This window comes from Erpetoichthys calabaricus, chromosome 6 (genome assembly GCF_900747795.2).
Source record: "Erpetoichthys calabaricus chromosome 6, fErpCal1.3, whole genome shotgun sequence".
Classification (NCBI taxonomy): Eukaryota; Metazoa; Chordata; class Cladistia; order Polypteriformes; family Polypteridae; genus Erpetoichthys; species Erpetoichthys calabaricus.
The window spans coordinates 49,811,771-49,827,046 of record NC_041399.2 but is presented as its reverse complement, the minus strand read 5'-3'; the positions used below and the strand labels follow the sequence as shown (position 1 = coordinate 49,827,046).

The following is a 15,276-nucleotide window of genomic DNA, read 5'->3' as shown; positions in this document are numbered from 1 at the left end:
CTAGTATTAATACCATAATATGATAGTAGATACACCATTGGCAACCATCACAGCCTTGACTCTCTCACTATCAGCTTTGCACATCAGGACACTGACATTTTTCTCCATTCGTCTTCACAAAACTGCTCAAGTTCTGTCAAGTTGAAGGGGGTGAGTGAAGAGCCTTTTTCCAAGTTCAGCCACAAATGGTCAAATAGATTCCGATCAGGACTCTGACTCAGCCACTTAAGACATTAACATTGTTGTTTTGAAGCCATTCCTGTGCAGCTTTGGTTTTAGACTTGGGGCTGTTGTCATGCTGGAAAACAAATGTTTTCCTGAGGTTTAAGTTTCTTACAGCTTTAACCAGGTTGTTCTCCAGAAAATCCCAGTATTTTTGTTGCTTTCTTTTCTTTTCACCCTCTATCTTCCCAAGCTTTCCATGGCCTGCTGCTGAGAAGCATCCCCGTAACATGATGCTGCCTCCAACGTGCTTCACAGTAGAGACTCTGTGTTTTTGATAATGTGCAGTGTTCAAAATGGCATTTAGTGTCATGGTCAAAATGCTAGGTTTTGATCTCATCAGACCATAGAACCTACTTCTAGGTGATTAACTGTTTTTACTCTCTCCCACTCTCCCATAAAGCTGCAACTGGTGAAGCACCCTCACAAGAGTTGCTCTATGCACAGTCCCTCCAATTTTAGCCACTATAGACTGTAACTCCTTCAGGGTTATCACAGGTCTTTTGGTGACCTCCCTCACTAGTCATCTTTTTGCACAATCAGACAGCTTTTGTGGATCTCTAGGCAGTTATTTCAACTTACTCTAAGGGATGTTCAGTTCCTTGGGTATTTTCTTCTCTCTGTCCCCTAACCTGTGCTTTTCAAATCCCCTTTTCATGGTGTTGCTTGGAGCGTTCTTTAGTCTTCATTTTGTTGGTTAGGCCATCATACTGTCTCCTCACAAGTTGGACCTTCCAGACAATACAACAGCCAATTGAGTATAGTCAGGTGATCTCCGCTGATGATTTAGGGGTGGCACATTGAAGGGGGTGAATACTTAACCTATCAATTATTTTTTTTATAAATATGTAATTAATTTAAACCATTTTGCACAGATCTATTTTCATTTTGACGTGTAAGAGTCTTTTTCTGTTGATCAGTTTCAAAAAAGTCAAACTAAATCCACTGTGATTCAGTGCTGTATAACAATAAAATGTGCAAACTTCCAAGGAGGTGAAAACTTTTGATAGACACTGTACTATCATATACTTCCCCTGGCAGGTATGTTGCACATCAAAATAGGCAAAGAAATATAAATTTAACAGAAGACAATGACGGTAAATCTGGCTACCCCATTGAGACTGCCTGAAACACAGCCCTTAACATGGCCATCTTCACTTATTTCTTGACAGTGAACTGTTGCTAGATTTTACCTCAAAGGACTAATAACCGTTGTAAGCCACTAGGGGGCATACTGCCACCCTAACACAGACAGGCAGGACAAAGGTTCACTCATCACCCGTGTTTATTTACAGTTTGTGTGCACATTACCAACACCGCTTCCACTTTTCCTCAGGCTTTGTCCACTCCTTCCTCCCGAATCTGACTCCTCAATGGAGTGAGGTGGCTCCTCTTATTCAGGTCCCGGGAGTGTTCCAGGTAGCTCATTAGTATTACCTGGAATCACTCCCAGGTGCGCTGGAGGTCCTCTACAGGGCTCTGCAGTTCCCCCTGGCAGCCTCCACAGAACCCAACAGGGCTTCACCAAACTCTAGTTCTTGACATGCCCTGCAGGAATCCATGGTGCCACAGCCACCCAGGAGGGCTGCCCTCTAGTGTTCAGGGGAGGTAATGCCTCATCAATGCCCTCTCCCCTGCTACTTCCACTCTGCTGGCGTCCCAGCCAGGTAGTGACCGTAGCCGCCCATCACACCATATTGTCATTTTTATTTCTGATAAATATGGCCAAAATCTGTTCAGAAATGCTATTGGCTGCTACACCTATTGCCTTATGGGGGTGTTAACTGTCATTGTATTATTTCGATGTCTCAACATTTCATGCACCAGCAGTATGTCTGCATATCAAACCGCAGTGTCTGTATTACACCAAGTCTGGAAGAGTGGGACAAATAAAGATCCAAACTAGGGCCCTACTGAAACACATGCTCCTTTCAATTAACTTTAAAGATCTCTAATCAAAAGCAGATTGGGTATTCATTGATGATTGCCTCCCTAATCTCTGAGTTCTGCAAACTCACTAGCATGCCAAAATATAAAACATAATTCCATTAAGGTCTTAATTATCTTTACACATTTGATCTCTTTTTACCATCCTGGAACAATTAGGCTATACACGCGCTTACTAATGCACCTGTTGGCCGTGTCTCTTGCTTGTACTTGCATGTCAACAGTAATTAATGTGGAGTTACATGATGCCCACTTGAGCCTTAACTTTTGACATATTAAGTAGGTAAGCTTAGTAAAATCAGTAAGTTTTTTTCCTATGTCTTGTTTCTTTTATTTCTTTATTTACTTTTTTGGTAAGAGTTTCCTTTGTTCCATCCATCCATCCATTTTCCAACCCGCTGAATCCGAACACGGTAGTCTGTTGGAGCCAATCCCAGCCAACACAGGGCACAAGGCAGGGAACCAATCCTGGGCAGGGTGCCAACCCACCGCAGGACACACACAAACGCACCCACACACCAAGCACACACTAGGGCCAATTTAGAATCACCAATCCACCTAACCTGCATGTCTTTGGACTGTGGGAGGAAACCGGAGTGCCCGGAGGAAACCCATGCAGACACGGGGAGAACATGCAAACTCCACGCAGGGAGGACCCAGGAAGCGAACCCGGGTCACCTAACTGCGAGGCAGCAGCGCTACCACTGCGCCACCGTGCCGCCTTCCTTTGTTCCTTAAGTACAAATTATGTCAGTTTTCATTCTATGACCTCTTAGTCTGGGCGGGATGGTGGTGTTACATTGTTCACTGGTTTTATTTCAGATGGCAAGTGCGTGGCACTGCTGCTTCACCAATTTAGCCTCCTTCATTCAAATATTGCCTCCGGTCATTTCATATATGGTGTGCACATGAGTTTTTCTTTAGATACCCCAGATCTCCTCCCAAACTCCTGATGCTACTACGGCATGCATGTTAGGTTAATGTCTAAATTGGCATTGGCCCCATCTGAGTGTAGGTGTTTTGACAATGGCTCCTACCTTGCTCCTGATGTTGCTGAGACAGGAGCTAAACATCAACCCCCCCGACCTGACAAGTTATTTATCAACTAATAAAACAAGATTATTGGAATATGTTCTTCTCTCATTTCTTGGTTATCTATGCTCTTATATCCTGAGCGTTAGTTAGGCAGTCAATCCTGTCAACTTCCAGGCTTTCTGGTCTTTAATTTCCCACTTTCTTCCTTTGAGTTTCAGTTACCCACTGACTTCAAAGTCTTATTCTCTTAGACCTCGCTGGCCTCCCTTCCTCTGTCTACCTCAATCATTCTCTTTTCCTTCATCAAGAATGCCATTTCAGCCCTGCAGTCTGGCACATTTCTTTGAAGGGGTCTCCAATCAGAGCATACTGTCAATTCAGATTATTGAGGAGCTCAACACCAGTGCACCAGGCTCTGCACATGTATGTATTCTTTTTGAGCTAGTTTGGACTCTACAGAGTTTCACACTCGTTATCTAAGTTGGACAGGCCATTCGCAAAACAAAAAAAAAAAATCAAAAGACATTTACAAATTTCTGTATCAAATGTGATCAAACGTTGGCCTTGGTATGTCTGCAATAAGCCTGCTGTCCAGCTTGTTGTAATAATAATAAAAGAAACACCCAATGACAAGGCTGCCTTAGAGGTTCCCTACTGCCTAGTTCTGCTTTGACTGCTCAGTGCATTGTTCTTCTTATTTATTCATCTCATTATGTGGGCAGTATATGTAGAAGTCAAATCTAACACTAATGATAAATCAAGCTTTACGCTTTCTAATTCTGAGTGATTTATCATGCACAGTTAAGCATTGATTGCCAGGCGCTGCTATGGCATGTATCATTATGTTAAATCTTCTGGTCTTCTATTTTTTCTGTGTGTCTTTTTTATAAAGCATTTTAATTGTGCAGTTTGGATTATACATTTTGAAATGGACTGATTAATTCAACTTTATTCTATTAATGATCTTCGCAAACTTTGGAGACGAAACAGGTATTACAGTTGGGCTCCAAACCTTTTTAAGGCAGATGTAGTTTCTAAACTTGTAAACTATGTTTGGGGGACAATAGAAGTGATTCTTATGAACAAAGTGAAAAACAGAAAATCTCAATGCTTCAAGACAAGAGAGTATAATCTATCCTTCTTTAGGTATTTCCAACTAACTCTTTTGATAACTTTTAAGAAGGCAGTTATTATCATCGAGGCCTGACTCTTAGTGTTTTGGATTGTTCAGTATAACCCATTATGCTAGCAGACAACACACTCTAGCAACTTCTCATTGTCTTTATTCTTATCGATAAACTTGAATTCATCCATCAGAGTGGGCTTTGCCAGAGATCAGTACAAGAAAAATCTGACTCACTGTATGACAATGTGGCATAACCTGCTTTTCTATAGAATGTCCCACAAGACTTCTCCTAAATGATACTCAGCATCAAACTCCAGTTCAGCAGAAGTGCAAGTTTCACAAATGCTACACGGTGCAATGGAATGCACTTTCCAGGTTATTTAATTTGAAAAGAATTAAATTATCCTGGTCAAATGATGCTGGGTTGTTCAAATTTGTCTCAGAATTGAACCATTTATTTCACTTGGTCAGTGCACAAAGGTCTCAACCATTGCTGGCCATGGTGGATAAAACTTTGCACTAATTATCAATCAGTAGTTTGGCTTGTGTGCACTTAAAAACTAACATGCCCACTCCTTGCTTTGTAATTCATTGTAAGCCCCAGGTTCCTTCTCATTGCCCACTTTCTGTCCATCTGAGTTTTCTAGAAGCAGACAAGAGTCCATAACAGAGTTAGATGTCTGGTGCCGCAGTGAGTTCAGCCTTGCTAAAAGGCATCAAGGTGCACAAGATAGAGAGACCATATGTCAAAGCAATGTAATTTCCAATTGTTTAACTATATAGTAACTAAATAACCTAAATAAACTTGCGACTAGAAGATCAAACATTCAAGTATCGCCTCTACCACAATGGCTGACCTAGACAAGTCACTCCAATTATTGCACTTGCATGAGTACCTACTGTTCCACCAGAACAAGCAACCAGTAGAGAGATTATTTGTCAAAAGGACCAGGAGATGAAAGAGAACATATCGTAAAACAAGCAGAGGTCAAAACCAAACATCTGAGCCAAATCACAATGCAAAATCACACAAAACCCGTTTTACAAAGAAAGCTGTGGAGGAAATGCCTCTCGCGTACTAATCATCCTAATCATCCCATCTCTAAAGGATTCAGTCTGTTACTATTTGCTGTGTACTGTCTGGATTCTTTCTTTCTTAATTAAGATTCCCTTACTGTCCAGCATTTTATGGATGCCCCATAGACTCATACATTTATCTGTAAAAAGGCACTTTCAAGATTTTCCAAAATGTGTCTGGGCTCCAGCATTGAAATCAAACAAAGAATCCAAAGAGCTGCTGGCAACAGTCATTTTCGGTCACAGTTCTATTTGTTACAACCTTTCACTTCAAACCAATCTTAATGTCACTTTTGTGAATGGTTTTTTGCTTCTGGGAATGTCCTGCACACATCTCCTGATCTTAATTGACAGTTTACTCCACACTTAAGCATTTTTTCCATATAAAAATCACTTATATTGTGTTATAAATTATTTTCGAGAGTTTGAATACGGCCTACATAACATGACACAATTTACTCTTCACCGACTGTTAAAATTAGATAAATCTAACATCAGTTGACAATCTGCACATAGTATATATTACTTTTTCATTATTTATTCAACTTAAAATCAACAAAGAAGGGCATACTTTCTTTCCCCATAGCTCTTTTTCAAAGTCAGTTAATTGGCCCTGTGTAATTGAGCATGGAAGTGTGTGTGCGTGTGTGTGTGCGTGTGTGTGTGTACTTTTATAATTCCTGCCTTCCCCCCAATGTTGCTAGGAATGGCTCTGTTCTTCACAACATTGCATCAGGACAAAATACAGTTAGGTCCATAAATATTTGGACAGAGACAACTTTTTTCTAATTTTGGTTCTGTACATTACCACAATGAATTTTAAATGAAACAACTCAGATGCAGTTGAAGTGCAGACTTTCAGCTTTAATTCAGTGGGGTGAACAAAACGATTGCATAAAAATGTGAGGCAACTAAAGCATTTTTTTAACACAATCCCTTCATTTCAGGGGCTCAAAAGTAATTGGACAATTGAGCTCAAAGGCTATTTCATGGGCAGGTGTGGGCAAGTCCGTCGTTATGTCATTAACAATTAAGCAGATAAAAGGCCTGGAGTTGATTTGAGGTGTGGTGCTTGCATGTGGAAGATTTTGCTGTGAACAGACAACATGCGGTCAAGGGAGCTCTCCATGCAGGTGAAAGAAGCCATCCTTAAGCTGCGAAAACAGAAAAAACCCATCTGAGAAATTGCTACAATATTACGAGTGGCAAAATCTACAGTTTGGTACATCCTGAGAAAGAAAGCAAGCACTGGTGACCTCAGCAACGCAAAAAGACCTGGACGTCCACGGAAGACAACAGTGGTGGATGATCGCAGAATCATTTCCATGGTGAAGAGAAACCCCTTCACAACAGCCAACCAAGTGAACAACACTCTCCAGGGGGTAGGCGTATCGATATCCAAGTCTACCATAAAGAGAAGACTGCATGAAAGTAAATACAGAGAGTGCACTGCAAGGTGCAAGCCACTCATAAGCCTCAAGTATAGAAAGGCTAGATTGGACTTTGCTAAAGAACATCTAAAAAAGCAAGCACAGTTCTGGAAAAACATTCTTTGGACAGATGAAACCAAGATCATCACCAGAATGATGGCAAGTAAAAAGTATGGAGAAGGCGTGGAACAGCTCATTATCCAAAGCATACCACATCATCTGTAAAACAAGGTGGAGGCAGTGTGATGGCTTGGGCATGCATGGCTGCCAGTGGCACTGGTACACTAGTGTTTATTGATGATGTGACACAGGACAGAAGCAGCCGAATGAATTCTGAGGTGTTTAGAGACATACTCTCTGCTCAAATCCAGCTAAATGCAGTCAAATTGAATGGGCGGCGTTTCATGATACAGATGGACAATGACCCAAAACATACAGCCAAAGCAACCCAGGAGTTTATTAAAGCAAAGAAGTGGAAAGTTCTTGAATGGCCAAGTCAGTCACCTGATCTTAACCCAATCGAGCATGCATTTCACTTGTTGAAGACTAAACTTCAGACAGAAAGGCCCACAAACAAACAGCAACTGAAAGCTGCTGCAGTAAAGGCCTGGCAGAGCATTAAATAGGAGGAAACCCAGCATCTGGTGATGTCCATGAGTTCAAGACTTCAGGCTGTCATTGCCAGCAAAGGGTTTTCATCCAAGTATTAGAAATGAACAATTTATTTCCAGTTATTTAATTTGTCCAATTACTTTTGTGCCCCTGAAATGAAAAGATTGTGTTAAAAAAATGCTTTAGTTTCCTCACATTTTTATGCAATCGTTTTTTTCACCCCACTGAATTAAAGCTGAAAGTCTGCACTTCAACTGCATCTGACTTGTTTCATTTAAAATTCATTGTGGTAATGTACAGAACCAAAATTAGAAAAAAGTTGTCTCTGTCCAAATATTTATGGACCTAACTGTAAGTATAGAAAATGAATGACTATTGTCATGCATAAGCGTTGGAGGACTCCTCTAAGAGAAAGAAATCCCTGATCGGGATAGTGCATTGGCGCTAGTTTCGCTACATTTGTTTATTTTGCTTGTTTCATCTCGTGACGATTAAAAGGGATGACCCAGTTGGTGTCCCACCATTTCGAATGTTCCCAGTCTGTCCTTCCACCACCCAACCACACTATATTTAGAGAATGAGCTCTATATGGTCCATTACGGCTTTGTGTTTGAGACGGCACATTGGCACAGTGCACAGTGGTAATGCTGCTACCTCACAGTAAGGAATCCAGGGTTCACATCCTGGGCCCTCCACATGGTTGCATGAATTTACTTTCACAGTCCAAAAGACGTGCAGATTGCGTGAATTGCCGATGCTAAATTGGCCCTAGTGGGTGGGTGCGTGTGGGTGAGTGTGCTCTCTTGTGAAAGACTGGTGCCCTGCCCAGGGAATTTTTCCTGCTTGTGCCCTATGCATGCTGCGATAGGCTCCTGCCCCCTGTAAGCCTGCTTAGGTTTGGTATGGCTTGATCTGCATTTTAGTGCTTATCATCTTGAAGGTCACTCTTGCACTGTTTTTTCTTCTTAAGCAATCCAACAACTATACTATTTACTAATGTGGTTATTACATATTCACATGAGCCCTGAATTGGACTGAGATGAGATGATTCCACCGCTGCTCAGCAGATTGACTAATTTATTGATTACTGTGGCATCTACTTCCTGAGGTGACGCACTCATAATTGAGAATGCAACTTAAATATTTAGCCTATTCATGCGTTTCATATATATTTCTGTTGCTAAATTTCTACAGTCTAATGGCGCCAAAGAATATTTTCCACTTCAAGATTACAAAAAGCAGACTGAATAGAAATTAATTGAATTGAATTACTGTCACGGTTACACTCTCTATGTATAGTTCTGTTGAATGAGTTCAGCACATGTCAATGAATATCTGCAGGAATGTCTACAGGATGTGACCCTCATACAAAATGAATTTTTATACCCATGAACAATAACAGCCTAGTTTTTTATCCAATCTAAGGAGGTTTTTCACATTTGCTTGTTTGCAGGCAGGAAGTGATAAATTAATCAAACCTCAACTTCTCCATGAGTCACCGAACATATTAAACTCTGGGGTCGCTCGCAGCCGATGAATAAAGTCCAGATGGTCCTTTAGAGAAAGCATTTGCTGATGTCATGATGTGTAATTTACTCCACTAATTGGCAATCTTGTCCTTTTTGGAATATTTTCTGGGGGATTTTAAATGATATCTCAGTGTCTAAATAAACCGATATTTTAAATGTCAAACAAAAGATACTCGCTTGGTTACATAGCAGTGCATAATACTGAAACAAGGCTACTGGGTTGTTATTTGTGAAGGTTTATATAAATAATACATGTTTTTATATGATAAAACAACTTACTATGCACTTATTAACACTAGAATTAATATGTCATAGTGTGTAGACTGAGTGTTGCTGAGAAAGAAGTGTCATAAAAAGCGTCATTGTAAAGTAAATTATCCAGTAGACTATGCAGCACTAAAATGTTATGCTGCCCAGGAGATCATTACATTATTATGCCATGAGATACAATTGCAGAGTATATCACTGTATATCTGCATGCTTTGATTCTGTATATGCTGTATCTGTGAGTGGTTGAGACGCCTCAATAAAATAATTTATTACAGGACTGATCCTGGGCTCTTATCAGTGGCAGAGAACCAAGAGTGCTGCTGGTCACATTGAGCTGAAGCACCTTTAGCCAGTGGCTCATTTCAGCATGGGGGCACCCTACTGGGGGTCTTTTCTCCATGGCCTTCAGACAATATAATATACAGTAATATAATATGTCCCTCGCTGTGACAGTCTTCATGCTATCACGTCAAAACAGACATTGGGTGCCTATAAAAAGTATTCATTACATTATTGTTCTACAGCATTGAATCACAGTGGATTTGATTTGAATTTTTTAACATTGATCAGCAGAAGATGATCATCATGCCAGAGAGACAAGACGTTCCACGTGACTACCCGGATGGGCCACCTCAAATTGGGACACCTCAGCACCACACCAGTTCGTATTCCCAAGAGACCTGAACCCATTGGCTCTGCGGTGGTTTCGACTCTTCCGGGGATGAGGCTTCTGAAGGCTTTTCCCCATCCCCTTCATAATGCGAACAGCCCTCCTATGGATAGCTGCAGCAGAGCTGCACCTGTTGAGAGGAGAATGGAGTCCTGTCTGCCGTTTCGGAACTGAAGGAAATTTTTATGGTGGCTGGAGTGCCAATCCTGCCACCAACCCCCAAGTTTTCCCTACAAGCTGGAGGACTACTTGCAGGGCCGTGTAAAATTTAACATCATGCCCAGGATGGAGAATCCTTGGGTGCCGCTGATTTGATGTTATGTCAAACAAGCGGTTGTTCACGTAGTCCCGAATGAGGAACATTACCTGCATTGTGAGGGAACGTGAGTTACGGCACTATGGCCATGTGGCGCAATTCCCTGATGGTGATCCGGCTCACAGGATCCTCATTGCTGAGGACGTGAGTGGTGGGACAAAAGCACCCACGTAACACCTGGCTGCAGCAGATAAATGGTCATTTCCAGAGGGTGGGACTGGATCATGTTTCTGTCTGGGGGGGTTGCCAACTGGGATCTTGAGTTGTGTTGTCGTGTGGTGGGTACGGCAACATGCTGTACCAGAGCATGCTCCCCAACCTGACCTGACCTGATCTGATCAACAGAAAAAGATTCTTTAATGTAAAAGTGAAAACAGACCTGATCTAAATTACTTAAAAATATAAATATGTGTTCACCCCCATTAATATAAAACATCTAAATCATTACTGATGAAGGTTTAGAAGTCACATAGTTCAATGGAGATCACTTGTCTGGGGTTTCAATTGATTGTCATATAAATGCCTCCCCTTATCTGGGAGGTCCAACTTGTGATGAGTCAGTATGGTGGTCTAACATGCACAATGAAGACAAAAGAACACTCTAAACAACTCTGAGAAAAAGTGATTGAAAAGCACCAGTCAGGAATGGAGACAAGAAAATATGCAAGTCACTCAATGTCATTTGAAGAACAGTTAAATCAATCATTAAGAAATGGAAACAATACAACATAGTTGAAACTCTGCTGAGAACAGGCCGTTCATAAAAACTTACCAATCATGAAAGAAGAATAATAGTGAGAGAAGTCACCCAGAGACCTATGAGAACTCTAAGGGAGTGACAAGCTACGGAGTCCGAGGTTGGAGAGACAGTGTAGACAACAACTGATGCTTCACCAGCCATACCTTGATGGGACATGAAAAAGACAAATGCATATGCACCTCTCAGCTAGCGTTTTCCAGAAGGTACATGGGAGACTTTGAAGTCAGTAAGAAGAAGTCTCTGGGCTCTTATGAAACTAAAACTGAGCTTTTGGCCATTACACTAAACACCATGTTTGAATACTATGCAGTACATTATCATAAACACACCATGGTGTGGAGATGCTTCTGTGCATCAGGACCCAGAAGGCTTTTCAGTGTAAAGGATAAAATGAACGCAACAAAATACAGAAAATCATGGAGGAAAACCTGATGCAGTCTGTAAGAAACCTGCACCTTAGGAGAAGATTGGATTTCCATCAAACAACAAACCCCAAGCACAAAACTAAAGCTACATAAGAATGGCATAAAGACTACAATATGAATGTCCTGGAGTGGTTGAGTCAGAGTCCAGATCTCAATCTGGTTGAGAATTTGTGGCTGGAGAAAGGCTGTTCACTCACAGCCTCCATGCAATCTGACAGAGCTTGAGCTGCTTTACAAAGAAGAACGAAAAAAATGGCTGTGTCTAAAAGTGCAAATCTGATACAGACCTGTGCACACAGACTCAAGGCTGTCACGGCTGACAGAAGTGCATCCACTAAATACTGACTTGAATACTTACTGTATGCAATTAATTATTCTAAATTATATATTTGAAATAAATTTAGACCAGCATGTAGAGATCTGTTTTCACTTTGATATTAAAGAGTATTTTTCTGTTAATCAGTGTCAAAATAACCAAATGAAATCCATGGTGATTCAATGTTACAGAACAGGGGTCCTCAATCACAGTCCTGGAGGGCCGCAATGGCTGCAGGTTTTTGCTCCAACCCAATTGCTTAATAAGAAGCACTTATTGCTCAAGTAACACTTCTGCTTCACTTTAGTTGTCTCGCTTGTTAAGATTTTGAACCCTTATTGACTCATTTAGTCTTAAACAGCTGTAGTCTTGGTTTTTAATGGCTCCTTATTAGCAATAACATGAAAATGACAAAAGAGAGCAGCATTTCTCCATTTAGCTTGTCACCATTTACACCTGTGTGTATTTATAACGCACTATTGCTTTTAATTATATACTTGGAAGGAAAGTGAAGAGAAAAAAGTGAAGGACTGAGAATTACTCATCATTTGGATGATATCCTTAGAAAGGGGAAGAAAATCCAGGATATGAGAATGACCTGCCATAGCAGAGTTAAAGCACTAGCAAGCCATGAAATTAAATTATTGGCAAGAATTGCTTTCTAATTAAGCAACCAGATTAGAACAAAAACCTGCAGCCACTGCGGCCCTCCAGGACTGTGATTGAGGACCCCTGTTATAAAACAATAAAATGTGAAAAAGTCCAAGGGTGTGAATACTTTTTCTAACTACATTTTATTAGAACATGTACAATATTTCTTTATGGGTCTTTGTATATTAAATATATACTGAGCATGTTGTGTCTACGCCTTATACTTGTATATTAGTTTGCAATGTTTTTAAAGTTTTGCACTACAATTGTAGTGTGAATCTCCACAAGGAGGTCAATAAAAGTCTATCTATCTATCTATCTATCTATCTATCTATCTATCTATCTATCTATCTATCTATCTATCTATCTATCTATCTATTATATAGTGCCTTACATATCTATCTATCTATCTATTATATAGTGCCTTACATATCTATCTATCTATCTATCTATCTATCTATCTATCTATCTATCTATCTATCTATCTATCTATCTATTATATAGTTCCTTACATATACATCTATCTATCTATCTATCTATCTATCTATCTATCTATCTATCTATCTATCTATCTATCTATCTATCTATTATATAGTTCCTTACATATACATCTATCTATCTATCTATCTATCTATCTATCTATCTATCTATCTATCTATCTATCTATTATATAGTGCCTTACATATCTATCTATCTATCTATTATATAGTGCCTTACATATCTATCTATCTATCTATTATATAGTGCCTTACATATCTATCTATCTATCTATCTATCTATCTATCTATCTATCTATCTATCTATCTATCTATCTATTATATAGTGCCTTACATATCTATCTATCTATCTATCTATCTATCTATCTAATCTATCTATCTATCTATCTATCTATCTATCTATCTATCTATCATATAGTGCCTTACATATCTATCTATCTATCTATCTATCTATCTATCTATCTATCTATTATATAGTGCCTTACATATCTATCTATCTATCTATCTATCTATCTATCTATCTATCTATCTATCTATCTATCTATCTATCTTATAGTGCCTTACATATCTATCTATCTATCTATCTATCTATCTATTATATAGTGCCTTACATATCTATCTATCTATCTATCTATCTATCTATCTATCTATCTATCTATCTATCTATCTATCTATCTATCTATCTATCTATCTATCTATCTATGCTAATAGCTGTCCAGATTGTATCTGCGTTCTCCTGTTCAGACCACTGAATTTGTAATCATTCAGGAACAGATTTCTAATTAGGAAAGGATCAGAAAATGAATGAATGGACAGATGGATGCAGTTAAATGCATGCACAAATTGATGTTTTTAGACACAAAGCAATCAGTCATTCTTTATAAACATCATATAAACACAGAATATACATTTACCTACTCTGGTCCCAGTTTGAAGCGAAGAGGATCAGAATTTTTCTGCCATACTGATCAAGATTTTCCAACACTCCAGGAAAACCATCCATCAGCGCCCGTTTGATGCCAGGGTTGTCTGCTTTAAAGCTTTTGAACATGTCCAAATTCTGCTGACGATATTGAAAATACTGGGCCAGCAACTTGAATGTCTCCAGCTGATTAAATTTTCTTGCTCTAAGGAACCTCAAAATGAAAGCATCGTCTGTCCGCAGAAAGCCAATGTCAGGTCTTGTGATAATCATGTCTCTGACTTGTTGGATATCCTGATGCAAGGTGTCTGGATTTTCATTTAGTTCCAAGCGAGCTTTCTCTATGGTCTCAGGACGAAGACCAGCTTGTAAATGGGTCATTTTTTTGAAATGATCAATCCAATTGTTACTGTGAATGGGAAGCAGCAAATGCCTTATTTGTATTGTGTAAACCCTCCAGTGATTAAGGTTCTGGACATTGTCGAAGAAACTCAGGCCAGATGGCTGTCAGTGAGAAATGCCAACAATGGCTGTCCTTTTCCAATTAGTGTCTATGTGATAACCGTTTCTTACATGTCTGTAAAAAGGAGACATATGCATTAAGCTTGAGTAGATGAAGACAGATTCATTCATTTGTCAATTTGCATTTTACTTTAAGGAGGTGACCTGGCTGCAAAGAGAGGTGACCTTTTTGAAGATGAATGGAATGGACTTTCACCAAATGCCTTTCTCTACAAGATTATTTATTTGCGTGCCTTTTGTTCCTTGCACTGAACTCTGCTTCTTCTTCACAATTGCATTTCTCAGTAGGATGACAAAAATAACATTTTGCTGAAACAATAACACGGCGACTCAGTTACCTAATACTATATAGTGAGTGTCGGTGCGTTTAGATAATGCTTTGATCCATTTCATTTCATTCATTGTGACTTTACAGTGACATTAGCACTATCTGAAAGTGAACGGACTCTAAGCTTATGTTGTTAAATGATTCATTGTATGAAGCAGCACAAAAAAAAACACAAGATTTCACTGCATAATACACAATGCGTACAGGACCATGGCCTTGAGAAAAAGGGGCGTGTGAAAATGGATGGATGAAGGTCCGCTTATTCTTGTTGAATGTGATCAGAGTTGAAATGAATGAGATGAATTTCTGACTAAAGGTTTTTCTCTCTATCTTAAAATGCATTGACTAAGATAGCAAATTTAGTAAACGAGTTGACATCGTGTGGTTGTACCTTACATGCTTTTTTAAAATTTTTCTTACAAACAACCTATTTGTAAATTATGGGTTGTTTTTTAAGAACAGAAAGTTATTTCGGCAATGCACTTTATTTTTTCTTTTGTTTTACCATGAATAAATGAAATTCCGTTTATTCTGCAACACTGTTACAAAGTCTCATCGTTTTAAGATAAAGGACAACATTATGAAAATGGTTAACTGCAGTAAGCCCTTCATGCATTTATG

At 39.5% G+C, this 15,276-nt stretch overlaps 1 protein-coding gene across 1 annotated transcript in view; it reads right to left on the bottom strand.

Moving 5' to 3' along the window:
- The window catches only part of LOC114653900 (clavesin-1), a 182,807-nt gene extending 168,429 nt beyond the window's left edge, over window positions 1–14,378 (bottom strand). The window contains exon 1 of the mRNA XM_028804452.2: window positions 13,798–14,378. Coding sequence (XP_028660285.1) covers window positions 13,798–14,186 — 389 coding nt within the window. The 5' untranslated portion in view covers window positions 14,187–14,378. The remainder of the gene's footprint in view (window positions 1–13,797) is intronic.
- Window positions 14,379–15,276: the final 898 nt, after the last annotated feature.